Source organism: Falco cherrug, chromosome 15 (assembly GCF_023634085.1).
Source record: "Falco cherrug isolate bFalChe1 chromosome 15, bFalChe1.pri, whole genome shotgun sequence".
NCBI classification, from domain to species: domain Eukaryota; kingdom Metazoa; phylum Chordata; class Aves; order Falconiformes; family Falconidae; genus Falco; species Falco cherrug.
The window spans coordinates 363616-385708 of NC_073711.1; the positions used below are offsets into that span (position 1 = coordinate 363616).

Consider the following 22093-nt stretch of genomic DNA (forward strand, 5'->3'; position numbering starts at 1 on the left):
TCTACGTGTCATGCTTCTAGCGTGTCTTATCTGTGCTGTCTTAATTGCGTCCTCCTGTCCCCCCACAGCAGCTGAAGAGGGGGGGTGTCTTTGCGTGCAGATTGTGCAGCCCGAGCTGAGCCAAGATGCATCCCAGTGGGTGCAGCTGGGGAGCATCCTGGGAAACGTGTGGTTACCTGCAGACCCTGCTCCCTTCCCCAGCTCCCTCCCCAAGCCTTCCTGGCTGGTAGGAAGCAGGCTGAAGGCCGAAGTGAAACGGACTTGCATGTTTTTATTGAGATTGAGCGCAAAGGAACAAACTGGATGCCCAAAGGCCAATGCTGCAGTGCAGGAGCTGGAGGTGGTGGTGAGCAGCAAGAGCTGGGCTGAAGGGAGCTGGAGTAGATACCCCGAGCCAGGGAGCAGGCTGCCCCGTGCTCCCATGTGGATGCGTGCCCCTGCCTCGGCTCCTGCCCATGCAGAGAGGCTGTGGGGCCCTGGCTGGGAGGATCTGGCAGTATGGCGGGGGCTGTCCGGGGTGACAGCCTCCCCCAGCCACCTGTGGGGCAGCAGGGTGGTTGCTCCAGCTCCCTTTCATAGCCCTGCTGGACCGGGCTCGCTGGCAAGCTGCGGGCAGCCTTTGGGGCTCCCCTTGAGCTGAGAGCGGGGGCTCACAGTGCCCTTGCTGGGCAACTTTCAGCTTGGCTGAACCTTTGCCCACCCACCCACCTATGCACCCCACCAACACGGACAATGCAAACCGTCCAGCAAACCTTTCCCTGCCTGCCCTGGCTGTGTGAGGAAGATGCTGGAGGAAGGCAGTGTGGGTGTCCTCCTTGCCAGCAAGGAGTCAGGCTCAGTGGGACCTCTGTGCTCTCGCACCCAGCTGCTCAGCACTGGACCTCCTGTCCCTGCCTGCCATGGACCTCCCCGTCCTTGCAGTCTCCTGTGTGTGCAACCCAGCTAGCAAGGGCTCTGGGAAGAGCTCTAAAAGCTGTGGATGAAGTGGGGCAAGCCCAGGAGAGGCAATCCAGGCCTGCAGCGTCTTGGCAGGGAACACTGTTCCCCAGGGTGCCTGGAGCACCTGTGTAGGGGCAGCAGCGCAACGCAGTACAGTGCAAAATGTCCTGGGGGTAGCCCCAGAGGGCCAGTGGCTGAGCTGCCTGCAGCCACGCAGCACCAGGTCCCATGCCAGGGCCGTGGGGTCCTGCTGCTGGTGCTCACCTGCTTCCCCTGTGAGCAGCCGTCCCCTCCAGTCCGGGAAGCGGCTGTGGGCTGTGCCCATCTGCGAGGCAGTGCCAGCAGGCAGGGCAGGCTCAGGACGACTCTGCCAGGGAGAGAGCCCGCAGCTGCCCCTCAGGACCACCCAATTCAGCATCTTCCCGGCTGCTGTCTAGGGTCTCTGATCCCTCGAAGCAGCCTGAGTCCCGGGGAATGTCCCCTTTGAGCTCTGAGGGCAAAGGCTGGGCTTCGGAGCTGTCACCTTCCTCTGGCTCGCTCGCTGCTGGGGGAGGCAGGACGTGGCATTAGTGGGCAGAGGCTGCCGCTGTGGCTGCCCGGCGTGGGGGCCATGGGCAGCATGCAGTGTTTCCCCTCCACCTCCCCTGACTCTTACTGTCATAATCCAGGAGGAGCTCGGCAGCCGTGAGCAGCTTGGCACGGTGCTGGGGGTCCGTGATGTTCAGCTCGTTGAGGTGGGTCTCCCGCAGCTCCTTGAAGTCCTCCAGTGTCTGGTAGCCGTTCAGCAGCAGGGTGGAGGTGTGCTCCTGGGGTGGGAGGGCAGCGGAGGGCTGAGCAGAGTGCAGCACAGCTTCCCCCAGCTCTCTGCCTGGCCCTTGGTGCAAGCCGTGTGGCGCAGGTCCACGGCAGGCAGTTGCCCAGGCATCACGCGGAAAAGCCCCATTGTGTCCCCTTTGTGCCCCAGCGGTGCTTGGGCATGAGGTGGAGGGAGCCATGGGGCTGGTGGCTGGTGAAGGACTGCTGGGGAGCAGAGGAGAGGGTGGTCCTTCTGCGGGCATCCTGGGCTCATGCTGGGTGCTGCTGACCCCCCATGGGCCCCTGGCCCTTACCTGCAGGTTGATGCGCTCCAGCAGCTCGTGGAGGGTCTTGGGCTTGAGCCGCTTGCTCTTGCTGGGGCCACGGCTCTTGCGGGCAGGAGCTGTCTCCTCAGGGATGACATCCACATAGATGAACTTGAAGGAGCCCACCCTGTTGTTGAGCAGCCCCGTCCAGGTGCCCATGGGCGGCTTCTCGATGATGCTAATGATGTCCCCTTTCTGGACAAGGGAGATAAGGGCAAAGGTGGGCACAGGCTTGGGGACAGCTGGGGAGCATCCCCTTTCAGGGGGTCCCCAGCCACTCTCCCTCCCCAGACCTGCCCTTTGCCCCAGCTCTCCACAGCCCTGGGCTGGCCGTGGTGTGGCTCACCCGCAGCTTCAGTGAGTCCTTGTCGTAAGGGCTGGGTGTGAAGTCAGTGTGGACACGGGCACGGCCACAGAAGGGGCCAGTGTAGGCTGGGCTGCTCTCCTCCAGCTGCAAGCTGTCCCGGTTGCTGCCCGAGGGGCCGGGGCTGGAAAGTTCACTGCCTGCGGAGGGGAGGGAGGTCAGGATGTGACCTGCTGGGAGGTGAGGGGCCAGCACCCTGCTGGGGCCAGGCTCACCGCTGGACAGCTGACGGCCGATAGATGGGTGCCCATCTTCCTCCATCTCCAGGTAAGATGGGGGCACCTTTTCGTGGCTCGTCTCCTCTGTGCTGCTGGCTGGGGACAGGGGGCACAGGGACCCCTCCTCCTCCACGTCTCCCTGCCAGGGGGGGACAGGGTCAGGCCAAGGGAGGGAGAGCTGCCCCCCATGTGCCTGGGCCCCCTGCTCACCTTCCCCTCTGCTAGTGCTTTCACAACCATCCTGCCCATCTTCCGGTTCATGGTGCGGGAGATGACGGCCCGCCACTTCTTGCCCAACCTCATCCCGCTGCTTCGTGCAGTATCGTCAGGGCTGGCACTGCTGGACTCGTCCTCGGGGATCTGGCAGAGGGATGGAGAGTGAAGGCAGACCCCACGCTCCCCACCGCCCCCAGGCAAACCTCAGCTGGGTCACACAGGGGTGCAAGACTCCTTGAGGGGTGAGACCCTGAGTCCTGCCGGTGCTGGAACCCCTGGGGCTGCTCCATTGCACATGGGCCGCCAGTAGGACCAGGAGTTTGGGGAAACAGGCTCTGAAAAGGGCTGTCCCCAGTGGGGATGTGGTCCCAAGGGAGCAGGACGTGGCAGGAGGTGGTCTGCAGGGATCCAGGCACTCACATTCTCATCCAAGCTGAACTCCTTCTCACTCGGCACAGGGGAGCTGACTTTGGACTTGGCAAAGTCCTTGAAGCTGCTGGAGCGCTGGAGGGAGAGCTGGGGGGGAACAGAAATGTGTGAGGGCTTCTCCCTGCACCCCCGTGCCCCAGCTCCCACCCTCCCCTCCGGCAGCCATGCCCCTCGGGCTGCTTTGGCTTGCCCAGAGCAATGCCGGTGCTTGAAGAGTGTTTTGGCTACACAGCCTCCCCCCCCCCCCCCCCCCGCACCCCTTAAAGAACCTCCGTGTGATGTGAGCCCCCCAGGACCTGGGGTCCAGAGACCTGGCATTGCTCTCGGTGCGTGTACGGCTGCTGGGCGCAGTGCTCCAGGGGCAGGGGCTGTGTGGTGCCGCTTGGTGCTGCTGCGGACTGAGCAGCACCGAGAGCTTCTGCTCCAGCGCTCACTGCGGGTGCTCCGGCGCTGAGCCTGGTGCTGCCAAGCTGAGAGCAGCCCAGGTCTGCGCCATGCTGCTGTCGTAGCATGTGGGCTGGGCGCTTGCTGGGGAAATACGTGGGCTCTACAACACAGCCACTCTGCTCAGCACCCAAACGTGGGCATGCTGTACCAGCCCAGCCCCTGAGCCAGGGATCCTGTGAATGGGAGCAGTGGGACCTGCCTTGAACTCAGTCCGGCTCCTGCAGTGGCTGTACCCTGGGTCAGTCCCTCCTCCTCTGCGAGTGTCTGACAACTAAAGGCTGTTTTCAGTGGCTGAGAGCATGAGTGCTGCCATGCCCATGCTGCTGCCCTCACATTGAGCTCCAGGCCTGAAAGTTGCCCATGTTTTCTGCCTGCAAGCATCATCCCACAGCCCAGAGAGCACCTCCCCTGCCAGCGTCACCAGGAAGCTCAGTCCCGCCTTTGCACCAAAGCCACTGAAGCAGGTTTTGAATCTCAGTCCTGGTGCAGCCCTCCACCACTGCCTCTTCCAGGCTTCCCTGTGCCCCCTGCCTGCCTCCCTGGCTCTCCTTCCCCCTTCTCCCTGTCCTCAGGTGTCAGTTCCATGTGGGAAGGGGTCCAGAAGCATCCTTAGTGCTGGCTAGCCGGGTTCCCTGTAGGAGCACATGGTCCCAGGTCTCCTTCATCCCTGGATGCCCAGCACCAGTGCTACCGTGGGAGCCAGCTAGCATGGCAGGGCTGGGCAGGCTTGGCTGCCAGCACACTCAGAGCACACGCTGCAGCACTCGCTCTTTCCGTGACTGCAAATGCAGTAATTTCCTTTCTCAAGTCACTCTGCCTGCCCTGGACTCCTGCTTGCATCGGAAACAGCCAAGGCCCTTCTCAGCCCCTGCACAGCCTGGTCCTGCTCAGACATGGCCCTGCACCTTCCCCTCCTCCTTCTCCTTTTCATCAACTCAACTGAGCATCCTCTATTACTTATTTTTGCCATTTTCTTGTAGAGGGCTGGCTTCAATGAGGGAGACCTGGCTCCATCTCTGCTGTGGCTTAACTTAGGACCGGCTCAGCTGGTGCACCCATGGGGAGGAAATGCTGGTGGTTTGCCCTGCTCCCATGCCAGCACCCCTGAACCCACTAGACCCAGGTGGCTTGAGCCCCTCAGGTCTCTCTCCCTGCACCCTTCAGGTAAAACAACTTTGTGCTCTGTGCCCACCCGCAGTCAGGAAAGCTGTGGCAACAGCTGCTGCCCTGGGGCTGGAGGAGCTGGGGGTGCAACAGCAGCTGTGGAAAGCCTGGCAGCGGGGGACTGTGGAGCTGGGGTGGACGGCCCCCCCAGGAGCATGGCAGCAAGAGGGAAGTGAGAGCCGTGGCTGTGGCTGGGCAAGGGCAGGGGATGTCCGCTGGGGCCTGCCAGGCTCACTGGGCCACCCCCAGCACAGGGAGTTGGGGCTTTGCTCACGTTTCCCCTGGGAGCTCCCCAGCAGGGAGGAGCCGCTGTGGTGCATCTCTGCCGGGATGTCTGCCCACTGTGGGCAGCACCCCGGCACCAGGAGCTGTCCCCCTGCTCCCCTTGGTGACACATGGCTGCAAAGCCCACTGGGTCCTGGCAAGAGCTGAAGTGCTTGCTGGTGCAAGACCTGACAGGAACTGAGGGGCTGGTCATGGCCCCCGTCGGTGGCTCCAGCCCTCTGGGCAGGTGGCATATAGCCCTGCTGTGCTGAGGGCTCTCAGGAGGTGCTGGTAGCTGGTACTGCTGGTGGCTCCAGCGCCTGGTGCAGTGCTGCCAGAGGAAGAGGCCAACACATGTGACTGAACGCAGCCTCACGCTGCCCCAACCACAGACACCTTGCTCTGTGGGTCGGGCTGGGAGCTGCGCGCTCAGCACCGCAGCCGGCCGCCCCACCACCATGGCAGGAAACGGCAGGCGGCCGCCCACGCTGTGGGGAGCCCACGGAAAGGGGGAGCCACTGCCCCCCTGGCAGAGCCCCACGGGTCCCACCAGCACCCCAGCTTGCACCCATGCTTACCCCAGGGGTCTGCACATCCTGGCCAACCATCCCACCGAGCTGCAAGCCAGGGTGGGAGCAGGGCATGGGACAAAGCCAGGACCACGCACCAGTGAGGCCATAGTGGCTGGTGGTGGCAGGGACCGAGTGCTGGCAGCGCTGCCCCCAGGCCCCACGGGGCTCTGTCCCATGGCTTCCCCAGCCCACTGACACCAGTGCTCCCTGCTCAGCATCCCACGAGCAGCCCAGGCTCAGCCGGTGCTGGGCGTGCTGGAGACACTGTGGGTGCCAAGGGCGGTCGGGCGCTGCCCGCACTCACCTTCTTGTGTCCTGGCTCCTTCTCACTGGCGTTGGAGGGCTTGCGGCGCAGCATGGTGCTGGGGCCCAGTGGCAAGGGTACAATGCTGGGGCAGCGCCTGGCACGGCACGTACTAAAGCACCGGCACCAAGGCCAGGGAGCGCACAGGAAGCTGGCGGTCACATGAGGGGTGCTTGCAGCGGCGCTGCTCAGAGTGGCTGACGGGTGTGCTGGCTGGGGCAGGAGGAAGGAAACCCTTCACGAAGTTGCTACCCTGCCCAGGGCCCCCAGGGCAGGGGTGTCTGCCTGCACCCTGCCACCCCTTGGCGATGCTGCTGGTGGGCACCGCACCACACCCCCCTACCCATACAAAGGATGGAGGTCTCCAGCTTCTCCATTGTGCCCCTCTCTGTGCCTGCTCATTCTCTCTGCCAGCACACGATGGCCGAGCACTCCATGTTGTGCTTGGTCAGGGATGTCCCACTTGTCCCCTACATCTGCAGGTCCTCCTGGCTGGCTGGGCACTGAGCCCAGGTGGGATGTGCTCATCTGCACACTGCTGCTGAGACCTGCAGGGCAGTGGCGATCGCCACGGCTGGGCCAGCTGTCCTGCACCCTCTTGCTCCAGTTCTTCCATCTCTTGACCCAGTGATTAAAATCTGCCCTGAATCTACCTCCTTGGTCCCCCAGGGCAGGCCAGAAGGCATGAGCAGGGTCCTACATGTGGGGCTGGGGGCCATGTGGGGCCGGACCCCAGCCCCACACCAGTGAGTGAGGTGGTGGGCAGGCTGGGAGCACACTGGGTTGCTGCAGCAGGGCACAGCAGTATGCAGGCACCTGCCAGCATTGCTCATGTTTAATCAAATGAGCGAATAGAAAACAAAAAAAAAGGAACTGAGCGGCAGGAAGAACAAACGGCCACAGCAGGGAGAGGGCTGGCACCGGGCTGGTTGATGCAGGGTCAGGCCTGCAGCCTGGTGAGCAGCACAGAGAGGAGGGAGGCGAGGGGCAGCATGCCCGGGGTGGTGGTGGCAGCAGCGACGGTGGTGGCGGCACTGCCCAGTGGGAAGGGCTCTGTACTCCTCTGCAGCCAGCGGTACGCCTCCTCCAGCTGCTGCCGCAGCAGCTCTGGCCCCACGCGCGCCCGGATGGTCTCATAGTAGGCGTTCAGGTACCGGATCTGCAGCCAGGCACCGGGGGGCGGCTATGGAGGGGCTGCCTGCCCCCCCCCCCCCCCGCCCCGCCTTTGGTGCTACCCATCAGCTACCCCACACCCTAATCGCTGGACCCTGTCTCCAGACCCCATCACCCCTCTCCATCCACACGTCCCTCCCTGCCCTGGCCCTGTTTACCCACCCTGGCCTCGTGCCATGGACCTGGTTTCCCACTACATCCCCCTCCCAGCCCCTTTGCTCTCCTCACACTCCAGCCCCATGTGCTGGCCCCATGTCCCTGCTCTGCCTCCCTGCCCCCAGCACCCCATACCTGCTCTGATGACAGAAGGCTGAGGTCAATGAGGTTTCGGTCGTAGGGCACCAGGGACACCACCTCAAAGGTCAGGAAGGGCTTCTCCCCAGTCTGGTGCTGCCACAGAGAGGTGGCCTTGGGTCCCCGCACCTGCACCCAGGGGGTGCCTCCACCCCTGGCTTGATGCAGCCTCCCTCAGTGTGGTGCCACCCCAGCCCCATTGTGCTACCTCAGTCTGTGCCTCCACCACGAGAGCAACGTCCTCGATGCGGATCCCAAACTCGCCGTCCCGGTAGTACCCAGGCTCTGGGGGCCGGGAAGGTGCTCAGTGAGTCCCAAGCCCCAGCAACTCTCCCAGCCCATCCCACCCTGGAGGGGCCAGATCTGGCCGCTGAGTGGGGCTGAGAGCTGAACACCTCCTCCCCAGCCAGGCTCTGCACCGCAGGGACACCCCAGAGAGCCCGAGGCACTGGCCAGAGCGGTGGGTGTGCGTACCGATGGAGGTGAACATGCCGGCCGTCAGTGGCACGTTGTTGGACTGGAAGCCCACGGGCCCTGCAGGGGACATGGTGTGTGTTACAGCTTCTGGGAACAGCGTGTGCTGCAGGGACACCCTAACAAGGATGAAGGTGTCACACTGGCGAGAACCACGTGGCCACCGCAACAAGGACAGGTGGCCACTTGTGCAGGGACCATTAGATCATATCATCCCAGCAAGGACTGTGGGACCACCTTGACAAGAGCCATGGGACTACCACCTTGGCAAGGACTGCAGGGCCACCCTGGCAGGGACCATGGAGCTACCCTTGGCAAGGACTGTGGGGCCATCCCAGCAAGGACCATGTGGCCACCCTGTCAAGGAACATGCAGCCACCTTGGCCAGGACTGCAGGGCTACCCTGGCAAGGACCATGGGGCTATCCTTGCAAGGACCGCAGCACCCTGCAGGTAGGGGACACCCACCCGCAGCGAGAGGCTCAGCTGGGCTATGAGAAGTCCTGCATGAGCCCCTGTCTTCATCTTTGTGCCCCACAGCCCAGCCCATGTCCCCAGCACCAGTGACAGTGCCACAGCACCTACACTCATGGACTGAGAGGAAGTTGCCGATGCCATGGCCGGTCCCGTGGCCATAGTTGAGTCCCACATCCCAGAGTGCTCGGCGGGCAAAGGACTCCACCACTCTCCCTGGGGAATGATGAGATGGGATGGGGGCCAGCAAGCCAGTGAGGGCCCCCTCTGCTTTCCTCCTCCCCATGCCCAGGGGTCTCCGGGCTGCCTGATGCCTGGCTCAGCACCCACCTGCTGTGTTGGGTGGGAAGATGAGGCGGGACAGGTCGATGTTGCCCATCAGCACACGGGTGTAGGCTTCCTAGGAGGGGCATGGTGGAAGGGGGCTGAGCGTGGTGGTAGCTGGATGCCTGCCCCAGCACATCCAGCCCTGGCAGTGACCTTGGTGCTGAGTGCTGCAGCGGGGTGCTGGCTGGCATGGAGGGGCTGGTACCTTCTGGAGTGGGGTTGGCACACCCCAGTGCACTGTCCGTGTGATGTCTGTCGTCCCGTCCCTGCAAAGGGGGGGAGGGAGGGCATGAATGGGGGTGATGCAGCCCTGGCACTGGCTTTGGGGCTCCCTGCCAATGCCCAGTGCTGGAGGCATGGGAGGTGATGGGGGCACTGTGCAGTGCTGAGGGCCCACATTAAGGGGTTACGCACAGATATTGCCCTCCAGTGTCCGAAAGGTACATCTCACCCACAGACAGCTTCCGACTGCTCTGGTTGGAGGGGCTGTGAGGAGAGGGGGGGTCAGAGCCTGCTCCCAGCCTCCCCACTGCTGCTGCTGGCCCTGGCTGCCCCGGCTCTGACTGGGGCTGACCCGTACCTGTAATGGGCCAGTGCCGCGTTGAGCCCACTGGCTGAGATGGACTGGAAGCTGGGTCCGTGGCTGTGCTCCTGGGCCCTAGAAGACAGCAGGGAGGGAGATGCTGGGAGTCCCCATCTGCCCTACACCGGGTGGGGGGGTTGTGGTGGCAGCACTGACTGGCGGAGTGCGTCGATATACTGTGCCCCCGAAAACTCGTCCACCTGTCCCTGCGGGACCATCTTCTCCAGCCACAGCAGGTACTGGATGACAGCCACTGCATCCCTAACCTGGGGGTGGCCCAAAGGCATCAGAGGAGGGGGGCACCAGCACCCTTTTCTCCCGGTTGCCCCCCACTTCTGCTCAGGGCTGCAGGGATGGGGACAACCCTTACGTGAGCAGCCCGCAGCATCTCCTGCTCCTTGGCATTTTTCACAGCCTTGGCCAGCATGACGGGGGAGTAGCTGTCCTCCAGCAGCTTCTCCTGCAAGGGCAGTCTGAGGGTGGCATGGCTGGGCATGGCCATCCACCCATCATGCCTCAAGGGTGGCCATGGCACATCCCACACCACCACAGCTTGGTGGTCATGGGGCCATCCCCACGCCCGGCGGGACCCATGTTGCCCACGGCAGGGCTCAGTGGCATGGGTGTTGGTGCCAGCACGCAGTGGTGCCCCACCTGGGGTATGACGCTGTAGAGGCCATAGGTGGTGTACTCAGTGCCTAACCAGATGGTGACGTTGCCCTGGGCATAGTACTGGAGCTGGGCACGTGCCTGCCCGTATTCCCACAGCTCCACGCACAGAGGCCCGGGGCAGCCGGCCTGCAGGGACTGCCGTGCTGCTGCCGCCAGCCGCCTCTTGTCCACGAACAGGCTGTGGAAGGATGCAGGATGGTGCAGGCAGTGCCGTGGGGTTGGCCTGCTGCCTTTGGTCCCCCCTCCCTGAGCCTGGCCATGCAGAGTGTGCCGGCGAAGGGGAGGGGGCTGGGGAGCCCAGAGGGGATGCTGGGCTGGGAACAGGGGTCAGCTTCAGGCTGTGCTGGAAGGGAAGGTGCTGCACCACGAAGTGGGCTGAGAAGGAGGGTGCTACAACCCTGGGGTGGACTGCGAGTGGGGGAGCTGCACCCCAGGCTGTGCTGTGCAGGCTAGACATGGGAAAGATGTGGGGCTTGGAGGGGACAGTCAGTGGAATTGGGCACTGCAGGACATAGTGGGCTCTGAGGAAAGGACCACTGGGCTGAGGGGAGGGTCCTGTGGGTGCTGGCCCTGGAAGGGAAGCTGGGTGGGTGCTGAGCCCCATTCATGCCCTGTGCCTGCAGGAAGATGCCTCCCACCTTATGCTAGAGTTGGTCAGCAGGGTGTAGGAATAGAAGACAGGGTTGTAGGGGATGTCGTCTCCACGGAGGTTGAAGAGCCCTGTCAGGAACAAGACCTCCAAGCTTGTGCCCACCAGCTCCCCTCCCACCCCCAGGGTTTGGATCCCAGGGCACTCACCACAACACCCACCGTGACACCCACCACAGCACCTACCGTGGCACCACAGCTACTCACAGGCTGTCTCCTCCAACCCTGACAGCAGCACAGCTGTGGGACGTTGAATGTGCTGCTTCATCTGCTGCCGAATCCCAGCCACCTTCTCCTGCCAGCTGCTCCCTGGGAGGGGAGTAGGAAGCCAGCTCAGCTCAGGGACCACCATGGACCCCTGGGTTGGGGTCTGCCACTGGCAAGCATCCTCCCAACAGCCTTGGGGAGGATGGTGGTCATACCTGTGAATGCTGCTGGGAGGCTGTAGATCTCACCAGAGGCTGGAGGGGGTCTCTGGTCACCCCACACTTGATCCACAAGGTTGGTCTCAATGGGGAGCAGGGTCCTGCCAGAGCCACGCAGAGCCTGGCTGTAGCTGTTCCAGGCGTCTGAGTGGGGGGAAGCAGCCCGCAGTTGGAGACACCTGGTAAATCCACACCTGGGAGCTGCCCTCATGTCAGGCAGGGTCACCCTCTATGTGATGGCCAATGCTACCGATGGAGAAGAGGAAGGGGTCCAAGCTGATGTTCCCCTCAGCAGGAACTGCCTCCAGGATCCACAGCCCAATGGACTCGATCCAGGCTGTGGGAGAGAGCTGGGTGGCACCAAGAGGACAAACCGTGTCCTGGCCCACGGTGAGCCCAGATGAGGCCATGGCTGGGGCTGGGAAGGTCCTGGGCATGGGGGCACACAGAAATCCCCCGGCCTGCCCCTCACTGACGTGTCCGCTGCAGCTCCCAGTTGCAGTCCAGCTGCCGCTCTGCCTGGGTCCAGTAGCGGCTGTCGGTCCACAGGGCAGCCTTGTCCTGCGTCACCACGACAGTGCCTGTGACAGGAGTGGGGGCTCAGACATCACCTCTCCCCCCACTCCAGGCAGCTGACCCTCAGGGATCGCCAGCCCAACCTCCCGTGTGGAGTGGGACCATGCCCTGCCCTGCGGATCCCCAAGGATAAGGACCAGGAGGCAGCCAGGTGCTGCCCCGTCCCCGCTGGAGCAGAGACCGCAGGGTGGTGAGGATGCTCTCACCTGCAGAGCCGGTGAAGCCGGTCAGCCAGCCCAGCCTGGAATCCCGTTCAGCGATGTACTCACTCTGGAGACGGGAACAGAGCCACGAGAGGTGGTCACAGGCACCGGTGGGAGAACCAGTCTCAGGGGTGCGGGCAGGCTGCTGCCTTACCATGTGGGCGTCCGTGGAGGGCACGATGTAGGCATGGACGCTGTGGGCTCGCATGGTGCCCCGCAGAGCAGCAAGCCGCGCGGTTGTGTTGGTGGCCGTAGGGGGCAGGTACTGGTAGCACGAGGGAAGATGTGAGCAGTGGAGCTGGGGGGCTGATCCCGTGTGGGATGTCCCAGGAACTGGGAGGGCAAGTGGGGCTCACCGGTGGGTCCACGGAGCAGTCCCGGACGCTGGTCCTGGCGGAGGCGCCCTGCAGTGGCCAGCCTGTGGCACAGCCTGGGGGTGCAGGGACACTCTGGAGCCTCAGGCTGCAGCCTGAGGTCCCGCTGGCCCCTTGCTCCAGCCCAGAGCCAGCACCAGGGCAGCTGTGACCCTCATCCCCAGTCCCAAATACCGAGCCAGACCAGCTTTAGGGCTTTTTAAAAAAACAGTGTTTCTAGCCCCAGGAATAGTGGGCAAAGACCAACGCCATCATCCAGCTCAAGAGGAAGTAAACGCCAGTGCCTGCGGCATGCCTGGGGACCAGCCCAGCCGGGGGGGGAATCATCACAAGGTGCAGCTGGTGCCCACTGTCTGGGAGCCGGGAGGCAGCTGGCAGGAGCCAGCCCTGCGCATCCCCAGTGCTGGGTCCAGGGAATAGCTGGCTGGCAGCCCCGGCAGGAGCTGGCCTCTCCCCAGCACTGCACTGCATCTGGTGCCATCACCGGCACTGCCTTTCCCCAAGATCTCTATCACCATTGCCGCTGCAGTCGGTGGGCTGGGAGCTGGTTCCTTGTCTTGGGCCAAGGGCACCAAGCTCTGGTCCATGGTGCAATGGGGGAATGGGCCACCCTTAGCATGGTGTGGCCTTGGGTGCCTGGTCTCACTGCCCCCGGGAGCTGCTCCTTACCCATCACCTCCCCAGGGGTCATCCCTGGGGTCAGGCAGGCAGGCTTAGCCCCTCTCCATAGCCTGCCCCCCTGCCGTAGGGTATCGAGGCTGGAGCAGCAGCACAGCCCTGGCTACCTAAGGGCAAACACACCCTTGACTCACCCGAGGCAGTGGTTTGGACTGCTGCAGAACACCCCTACATCCTCTGTGCTGGGACCAAACTGGTTCCTGGGAGTTCCCAGGATGTGTCATTCCCTGAGGAGCCCACCCTACCTCCCAGTCCAGCCCCTCCAACATACCGTGGAGCAGGAGCACCCAGGCTGCGATCCACTGTGGGGGGTGCATGGCTGCCCCCAGAGGTGCCCAGCAGGACAGGGAGTGGAGGGAATGTTTCGCCAGTGCCTTGGGTGACAGGTCCCTCCTCCTGTGCCTTTGCCCCTGGGGCAGAGGGATGCTGGATGGGAAGGTCAAGGCCTGGAGCAGATGGGGAGCGGGGTTGTTGTCCTATGCAAATCCTGCTGCTAAATCAAAGCAAACAGCAAAGTCAGCACGAAGTCCAAAGATCCTCCCAGAGCAGAGGTGGGGCCACGCCAGCTCAGCCTGGCACGTTCCAGCTGCTTGGGGTTCAAAGCAGGCAAAAAGGGGCTGCAACACCAAAAGGGAACTTCAGCGCTAGCGAGAGCCCGTTGTCCTGGTAATGGCATAATAGGAAAAATAAATTTGGAGTGTATTGGTGAGCCGGGTTGGCAACACTGGCAAGGGAGACAGTGGCAATATTTAGGCAATATTTTAGCATCGAGCAGCCTTACATGATCAGAAACACGTTTGGTGGTAGCGTGTGGAGGGAGGGGACCGTGATGGTGGTGAACAGACTGAGCTATGCTGTGCAGGCCAGGTACCAGCCCCTGCCCACACCCTGGGCACTGGGCCCGGGGACCAGCGGCCACCTCCGAGGGCTGCGCTGGGACCTGCGCTCTGCGGGAGGAGCCCGCTGGGATCTGCCCTTTGTCCCGCTGAGCCTAAGCCCGTGAGCTCTGGACCGCCACGGCATCTGCCTTGCTAAAAAACTCATTATGTTAGTCATGAGGAGCCTTGACCCCAAGGCCTGTCACTTTTACTGCATCCGTATTTCCTCTTAGCTCGTTAATGACTTCTCTGTGCTTATTGAAGAGAAAGGCTGGCTGAAGGACAGCTGTTGGCAGGCAGCAGAGGTGTCCAGACATGGGTCAGACATGGATCTTCAGGGGAGGATGCGCATCCCCACCGAGGACAGGGGTACCAGGAGGGGTCCCTGCTGGACCATTGCTCATTGCAGATCACGAAGCTCCTTTTAACTGGCTGGGATGTCTCATGGACCTGCTGCACCACAGGGGCAGGCCCAGCATCACTGTCACAGCCAGCTGAGTGCCAGGTGGCCCTGGGGCTCTGTCTGAGGGGCATGGCACAAGCACGTGTTTGGAGGAGGGTAAAAGAGAGATGGGACCAGGGGAGGTGTGGGGCAGGGATGGAGACGTGCTGAGAGCAGATCCTGGGAGAAGGGTGGAAAGATGTCACTGCCATCACGGCAGGACCTTGTGCTTGGTGGTTTGCCCAGCAGGATGCAAGTTGCAAGAGATCTGGTAGTCCTGTGGCAAATGAACAAATAGATGTTTTACGGACAAACCTCCTTGAAAATACGTGAGCTCTTTCAGGAATTCTGGGCAGCAAATTGCTGCAACAGCGTGATGGGCAGGGAGGAAGCCCTGCCTGGCTGGTCCTAGGCTCTGCAGGATGGCTGCCGCCCTTGTGCTGCCCCTTCCCTCCTCCCCAGCCCCTCTGCCTGGCCGGAGCCTCCTCCCGGGGTCCCTGCACCAGCTCAGGCGAGCTCTCCGCTGCCCTAGCAAGGGCACGGCCGGGGGGGCCTGATCCCGCCGCGCCGGGTGGGGGCCGTGAACTCGCTCTGGATGCCGTCCCTTCCCTAGGGCATTTGTCGCCTGTTGGACAGCCAGTTTTTAACCCATTTTAACCCATGCGGTGACTCTCCGGCTGTCACCGCAGCGACTGTCCAGCTGTGTCGCCAGGATCCTGCTCACCACGAGGTGGCACCCGGACTGCGCTGTGGAGCTGCACAGACCCCTGTCCCCATGTCCCTCTGCCCTGTCCCCTGCCCACCTGCCCAGTCCTGCCACAGCGCCGGTGCAGCGCAGGGGCCGGTAGCAGCGAAGCCTGGTGGTCCTGCTGCCAGCCTGTCCCTGCCTGTGGGGCGGGCTGAGACCTGGCACGCTCATGTCACGAATGCTCTCAGGCTGCCTGTGTCTGGCATCACCCTCCACCCCCCGGCTCGGAGGACCCTAGGAGCGGGGCAGTGGGGAATCTCCTGCCCCAGCAGCCCCAGCACGGGCAGCACAGGGACAGGAGGGAGGGGGGACACGGGGTGACACCAAAGCTGCCTGTAATTGTTACGGTAACAAAAGTTTCTCGAGGATGTGTGGTGCAGTTGCTGTGGTGACACTCAGGCAGAAGTTTGCTGCCATCCTGCTAGTTAGTAAAATGTGCTAATAATGCTTCCATCCTCTGTGCCTGGTCCCTGCCCACTGCCAGAGTGGGGGCTGCACCCATGGCATGCCCAGGGTCCCCTGTCCCCTGCTGGCTACCCCTGACCTCACAGCCACATGCCATAGGGTCCCCACAGTGGCAAGAGTGTCACCCCCACCCCCTTATCATCAGCCTCTGAGCTCAACTCTGTGGTACCATCCCCGATGCCAGCTCCCCACTCCACATCCAAGGGGCGCGGATGAGGCTGGCCTGTCCCATCTCCTGTGGTTGCACATCCCTCCTCCTCCTCACCCAGCATGGCAGGACATCACTGACCATCCCTGCGACCATCCCCAGGGCCTCATGCCACTCCGAACAAGCCAGTGTCAACAGGACGAAGCTCATCGGCCTCCGTGCGTCCGGTGGGGCCCTTCCCTCCCGCGGGAGGTTTCCTCGAAGACGAGCCGGAGGAAGGCTTTGGGGGGACATCCTCCCTTTGTGGGCTATTGTTGGCCTTCCGTCACCTGCAGAGGCCGTGGGGTGACTCAGGCCGGGGTGACGCGCCCGGCAAACAGGACGCGGGTCGGGGAGGGAGGGTGTGCACGGCTGCAGGAATGCGGAAGCGAGAGGTGGCACGGGGATGCTGCTGCCACAACCCCTGTGAAGGCAGGGCCAGCCTGCCTCTGCCTGCCCTGAAGCCCAGAAGGTGATGTGTGCCCAGGGAGGTGGGCTGTGGGGTGCCCCACAGCCTGGCAGCTGGTCTGCTGGGATGGGGCTACAGCTCCTGGATTGCATGAGCTGGGCACCCACACACACACACTGAAGGAGCACCTCATTTTGGGGGTGCAAAATGCTGGCAGGGAGCGGTGACCCTACACGGCACTGGCAGCACGAGGCTGCAGGCAAGCCTGCCCAGAGCTGTGGCAGTGTAGGGGGGCACAGCCAGCAGGGCTGGAACAGACGCAGAGGGTGTCCCACAGGCATGTGTAGGGTTGCAACATGGTCCCCACACACCCCCTGTAGCCCCTCTTACAGCTCCCCCCAGCCTATCCTCACAGCCCAACACACAATCACCTTGTCCAGCCCCTCCTGTCCAGCCCCTGCTGTACCCACTGTAGGGTGCTGGTAAGGCAGGGCCACCGACACTCACCCCATCCCAGGGTGTGGTTGCCCTTGTCACCCACTTTTTGCAGGGGTGACACCTTGTGCTGGGGTGACCCTGGCTGGATGCTCTGTGCCCATCCAGCTGCTCTGTCACTGCCCTCCTCAGCTGGGCAGGGGAGAGAAAATGTAATGAAAGGCTCTTGGCTTGAGATAAGGACGGGGAAATCACCCAGCAGGAACCATCCCAGCAGACAGGCTTGACTTGGGGAAAACATTAATTTATTACTAATTAAATCAGAACAGGATAATGAAAGATAAAAACTAAAGTGTAAAACATCATCCCTCCACCCCTCTCTTCTTCCCAGGCTCAGCTTCACTCCCGATTTCTCTGCTTTGCCCCTGCCAGCAGCACAGGGGGACAGAGAACAGGGGCTGTGGCCAGTCCATCACATGTTGTCACTGCCGCTCCTTCCTCCTCGCTCTCTTCCCTGGATCCAGTGTGGGTCCTTCCCACAGCAGACAGCCCTCCATGACTTCCTCCAGAGTGAGTCCTTCTCACGGGCTGCGGTTCTCCCCCCCTGCCCCAACGTGGGTCTCTGCCACTGGTGCAGCCCCCCAGGCCCAGCTGGCCCCAGGGAGGCCCCTGCGAGGTCCCCAGCCCTGCCCCTGCCCTGCCCCAGCCCGGGCTCCTCTGCCCATGGGGCCACTGGCCCTGCCAGGAGCTGCCCCAGCGCCACCACCCGCGGGACACAGCCCCCTGCCCCAGCGTGGGGCCCTCCCTGGGCTGTGGGTGGGGGTCTGTTGCCCTGTGGGCTCCATGGGCTGGGGGGCACAGCCTGCCCCGCCGTGGGCTTCCCACAGGCTGCCGGGGGGTCTCTTGCCCTGTGCCTGAAGCCCCTCCTGCCTCCTTCTGCCCTGACCCCGGTGCCTGCAGTGCTGCTGCTCTCGCATGGCCTCACTCCTCTCTCTGGCTGCTGTGGTGCACGTTTTTTCCCCTTCTTACCTATGTTATCCCAGCGGCCCTACCACCATCGCTGATGGGCTTGGCGTCGGCCAGCAGCAGGAGCATCCATGTCCAGTGTGGAGCCGGCTGGTGCTGGCTCCATTGGATATTGGGGAAGCTTCTAGCAGCTTCACACAGAAGCCACCCCTTTAGTCCCCCCACTACCAAAACCTTGCCAAGCAAACCCAATACACACCTACCCCCCACCCTTCACTACCTGCTCAGGAGACCCCTGTGCCCGGACCTGGAGGAGTCACCTTCTTGTTGTCTCTCAGCGCCCTGCTTGTGTCCTTGGCATGCTGTGGCTGTCACTGCATTAGTCCTCAGTGCATGCGGCTTCACAGTGTGCCCCAACTGCCCCGTCCCCAGCTGCCATCTTCTGTCCCAACATCCCTGAGGGGCAGCGTGGGGGCGTCCCAGCAGCCCTCACCCCCCGAAAGCTGCAGGGGCTGAAGGGTGATGTCCTGGCACAGCACGTGGCTCCTGTGGCCTCCCTGGAAGAACCTGGCTGCCAGCAAGTGGTCCCTAGGCTGTGGGAGACTTCAGCTCTGCTTTTGTCGCCTGCCACAACACCGTGCCAGCAGCTGTACCAGACGCCTGGGTCAATGAGGGGCTCCGTCAGTGCTCAGCCAGCATCCAGGCCATGCTGGACTGGCACCCACAGCCCACACCTCTTGCATGGGGTGGGACTCAGGGTGCTTTAGCTCCCATGCAGTGCAGAGCTGGGGACTGCGGTGCCTGTCTTGCAGCGGTGATCTGTTCCCCATCCCCTCACAGGCAGTGGCACCCTCACTGTGCCCCCCGGCAGAGGGGGCTTTGTGCCCCCCAGGCAGTGGCTGGATGACCTGTGGGGCAGCAGGGCTGGGGGGAGCTGCAGGTAGACTCCTCTGCAGGCACTGCTTGGCTGGGGAGGAGGTGGGGCAGGGGCTGTCAGGGGTGGTGGGTGGATGGGGGTGCCAGGACAGGCTGGGTGCCAGGGGAAGGGGGGTAATCTGAAAAGGGGGGTCTCGGGCAGGCAGGGTGGAGGGTCCCAGGATTAGGTTGGGACGGGGATGTTGAGCCTGGATGTGTGTGTGGGTCCTGGGGCCAGGCTGCATGCAGGGGTCCCAGAACCAGCCTAGGTGGGGGGTTCTGGGCCAGGCTTGGTGGAGGTCCTGGGCAAGGATCAGAGGTGGGGTCCTGGACCAGCCTGGGAGCATGTCCCAGATCCAGGCTGGCGTGGGGCGGGGGGGCGGACGGGGACGACGGGGGGACACAGGCTCCCAGGGCCAGGCTGGGGGGTGGTCCCCGAGCCCTGGGGCTGGGGCCGGGCTGCGGCGCGGTGTGTGTGGGATTCCCGGGGGGGCGGTCGGGCCGGGGGGTGTCCCGGACGCTGGGGCGGGCGGGGGCGGACCCCCCCGGGAGCCCGGCGGCCACATGACCGGGCGGGCGTCGGGGCCGGGCCGGGCTCTCACCGCCTACAAATGCGGCTCCCCCGCAGCGGGGCCGCCGCTCCCGCCGCCCCCCAGCATGGCCGCGCCGCGCTGGCTCCTGGCGCTGCTGCTGCTCTGGCTCGCCCTGGCCGCTGCGGGTGAGTGCCGGGACCCCCGGGCCGGGGGCGCGGCCGCGCCTCCGCGCCGCGCTGGGGACCCTCTGCTCTTCCTTCCCCTTCCCCCGGCCCGGCAGCGCCCGGTGCCCGGGCTGGCAGCGGGGAGGATGGAGAGGACCATGAACGTGGGCAGAGCGGGACCGGGGTGGGGTGGGACACCGGCACCCCCTGCCCGTGCCGGCCGGGAGCCGCTGCCGCCCGGCTGGGGAGGACAAAGCGCTTTTCATGGTGCCAACACGCCCCCCCGCCCCTCCCCGTGCACCCGGGCAGAACAACAGGCGGCCGAGCCGTCCCTGCCACCGGCTGCCAAGGCGCGACACGCCTGGCGCCGCGGGTGACAGCGCGGGGCACCGCCGGGGTGCGGGCGGTGGGAGCCACGGCTGTGCCGTGGGTCCCGGCCCCTGCACCGGCTGCCACCCCAGCCCCGGCTTAGCCGGCCACCGGCGCACGTGTGTGGGGTGTGGGACTGGCAGCGATGGCACCAGAGCATCTGTGCCAGGGGGAGCAGGCTGCAGCCAGAGGGACCAGGGTCCCGGTGGCCCCTACCCATCGCTCACAGGGAGATGGGCATGGGAGGATGGCTTTGGGGAGGGCTGGGGGCCAAAGCAGGAGGCCAGGCTGCTCTGTGCCCCTCGATGAGGCCGGTGATGGTGGCCGCACGAGGTGTCTGTGCTCCACGCAGGTGGCCTGGCTGCAGGAAGCACTCGGCGGGCGAATGGCTCCTGCCACGGGCAATTCAGGAAACGGGTGGCGCTGCCCAGCCTGCCTGCCTTGGGCCCCTGCAGTACCCCAGCCCAGGCCCACGTGCAGCGGGGGGACCTGCTAACACTCTTCCTGCTGTCCCCAGGGCCACTGGGCCAGGTGCCGAATGGGAAGGATGCGGAGAATGGCCTCATCCAAACCCTGGTGCAGCCGCGGGGTGCGCGGCGTGGGGCTGGGCACCGGCCGGGCGGCTGGCGGAGGTACCGGCGGCCCCGGCCCCGGCTTTCCCACAAGGGCCCCATGCCTTTCTGAGACAGGTGAGGAGCAGCGGGGCATGGGGGTGAAAAGGGGACACAGTGTGATGTTGCCAGCACTCACACCTACCCGGGTTTGCTCTTGTTGCAGGGTTGCCACCAGCCTTCCAGGGTCGAGGCTGCCATCACCCACCCTGTGTCCTAGCCTGCTCCACTCGAATCCTGACCCCGAGCATGGGGTTCTAGCTGTGAGCCTTCAGCTGGCGTCGCCTCTTCCCTGCAGCCATCCCTGGTGGTCCCGGCACCATGTCTGGCACCGTGGGTGCCTCCTGCCTCCCCTCACCACCTCCTGGGGCTGGCTGGGAGTGGGTCACCTGTATAGGTTGTGGTGAGGCTGAGTGCTGCTGCAATGCCCCTGTCCCGGTGGGTGCGGGGCTTCCCTGGGCATTGGCTTGCTGGGACCTGTGGGATTTGTGCAAAGCACTTTGTAAGGCAGAGGAGCTTCTCTTCAGGGGTCTGTGAGCTCCCCTGGGGCTTCTGCCCCATCCCTGCCAGTTGGCTGCATGCTGGGGTGAGCACACAGCCTGTACGGAGGTGGGGGTGTTTATTCCCATGATGCTAATCCCACACCCTGCGTGAGCTGCCCTCCCTGACAAGTGTGGGGAGCCTTCCCACCGGCGGACCCACCTCCTGGGGACCCCTGATAATGTGGGGTGCCCACCCAGGACATAGCATTGGAGCTGTGGGTCCCTCTGCCTGCTCCACGCCACGCGACAGCAGGAGAATGGGAGGGGGCACTGGGGTCTCTGTGTCAAACACTGATGTATGCCAAAGGGGGGGGGCTCTTGCTCTGAGTGCCGCTGGGTCCTGTTGACCATGTCTCTCATGTCTGTGAAGATTTATTCTGTGTAAATACATCTTTATAATAAAGAGTTATGATGCCAGTAAACCCTTATTTTTGGAGGTGCGGGTAGGGACTGCTCACCTGCCTGTACAGAGCGCTCCCAGGGGCCCTCTGCTCCCTGCTGGAGCTGCCTGCTGGGGGCCCAGGCAGCCCCTTCCCCAGCCCAGTGCTGGCAGAGAAGCTACCCAGCAAAGAGGAAAAACAAGCTGCAGCACTGACTGGTTTGTAAAATTGGGGAGGAGGGCAGTAAACCAGGAGGCCAGTACGCCCCAAGCTTGCAGAGGGGCTGGATGATGGAGTTGGGGATGCTGGTCCCAGTCAGGGTGAGGGGCTGGGGAACCCTCAGGCTGTGGAGGAAAGACCCTGGCTACAAATGTTGCCCTGAACCCCCTTGCCTTTAGCCCCTTCTGGGGTTTATTTTTCTGCTCACCTGAATTCCCCTCTGCAATGGGAATCAGCTGTGTGACGAGGGGCTGAGTGGTAACAACTGCTTTAGCAGCATGGTGGTGGGACAGGCTCTGCTGCCGTGGGGCCATGCAGGGATGCTTCGTGCCTGGAGATGGGGACATGGCCCTGGCCCATCCTGCTCACTGGCCCCCAGATACCGACAGTGCTGGGGTGGGGATCTCCGGCAGCTCGTTAGCCAAAACCTTTGCTGGGATAACGGCTTTTGTAAAGTGGTTTCTGCAGGGAGGTGCTGATGTGCTTGGTGCTTCTGCCCTGCTCCAGCGATGCTGCTGTTGCCGTGGTTACCAGCACCCACAGGCGCTAGGTGAAGCTGAGGGTGCAGCACCCATGTCTGGCAGCGAGGGGCTGGGAGGAGGGTTTGGCCCTGGCCTGGCCGCGGCAGGAGAGGAGGCCAGTGGGACAGGCAGGGACAGAGTGGCAGCTGCAGGAGCTGTCTCTGCCTGTTGCCGAGTGCCTCGCTGGGGTGCTCCAGCCCAGGTGAAGGGCGGGCAGCCACCCCAGGGCAGCCAGATGGCAGCCCAGTGCGGGACACCGCTCTCTCACTGCTTCCATTTGACTCTGCTGGCTTCAGGCAGCCCCAGCAGCTGCCAGATCTCCCCTTTTCCCCGCAGTCTGATCCCACTGGCCCTGGGCAGCTGTCTGCACA

At 63.8% G+C, this 22093-nt stretch overlaps 3 protein-coding genes across 4 annotated transcripts; 1 reads left to right on the forward strand and 2 right to left on the reverse strand.

Annotated features, from left to right (window-relative positions):
• Positions 1-251: 251 nt before the first annotated feature.
• SASH3 (SAM and SH3 domain containing 3) lies at positions 252-6234 on the reverse strand. 2 transcript variants are annotated; one of them, XM_055727601.1, is made up of 8 exons: positions 6039-6234; positions 3279-3374; positions 2853-3002; positions 2640-2781; positions 2407-2564; positions 2049-2255; positions 1595-1745; positions 252-1480 (listed from the first exon to the last, which is right to left on the reverse strand). In XM_055727601.1, exons 1-8 carry the CDS (start codon positions 6090-6092, stop codon positions 1296-1298), a joined length of 1143 nt encoding a protein of 380 aa, XP_055583576.1. In that variant the 5' UTR covers positions 6093-6234; the 3' UTR covers positions 252-1295. The 2 variants fall into 2 exon arrangements, with proteins under 2 accessions (XP_055583576.1, XP_027656302.1); XM_027800501.2 differs by having other exon boundaries at positions 252-1483; positions 6039-6232.
• Positions 6235-6845: 611 nt separating this feature from the next.
• On the reverse strand, positions 6846-13355 carry XPNPEP2 (X-prolyl aminopeptidase 2). Its single transcript, XM_055727600.1, has 21 exons — positions 13210-13355; positions 12243-12316; positions 12041-12151; positions 11890-11953; positions 11584-11688; positions 11358-11444; positions 11105-11251; positions 10890-10991; positions 10673-10754; positions 10017-10212; positions 9733-9822; positions 9519-9628; positions 9360-9437; positions 9194-9265; positions 8985-9045; positions 8783-8852; positions 8564-8668; positions 7980-8039; positions 7714-7790; positions 7503-7601; positions 6846-7197 (listed from the first exon to the last, which is right to left on the reverse strand). The coding sequence occupies exons 1-21, from the start codon at positions 13253-13255 to the stop codon at positions 6979-6981; spliced, it is 2055 nt and encodes a 684-aa protein (XP_055583575.1). The 5' UTR covers positions 13256-13355; the 3' UTR covers positions 6846-6978.
• A 5612-nt stretch (positions 13356-18967) lies between these two features.
• On the forward strand, positions 18968-21025 carry APLN (apelin). The gene is made up of 3 exons (XM_055727606.1): positions 18968-19101; positions 19967-20138; positions 20227-21025. Exons 1-2 carry the CDS (start codon positions 19041-19043, stop codon positions 20131-20133), a joined length of 228 nt encoding a protein of 75 aa, XP_055583581.1. The 5' UTR covers positions 18968-19040; the 3' UTR covers positions 20134-20138; positions 20227-21025.
• Positions 21026-22093: the final 1068 nt, after the last annotated feature.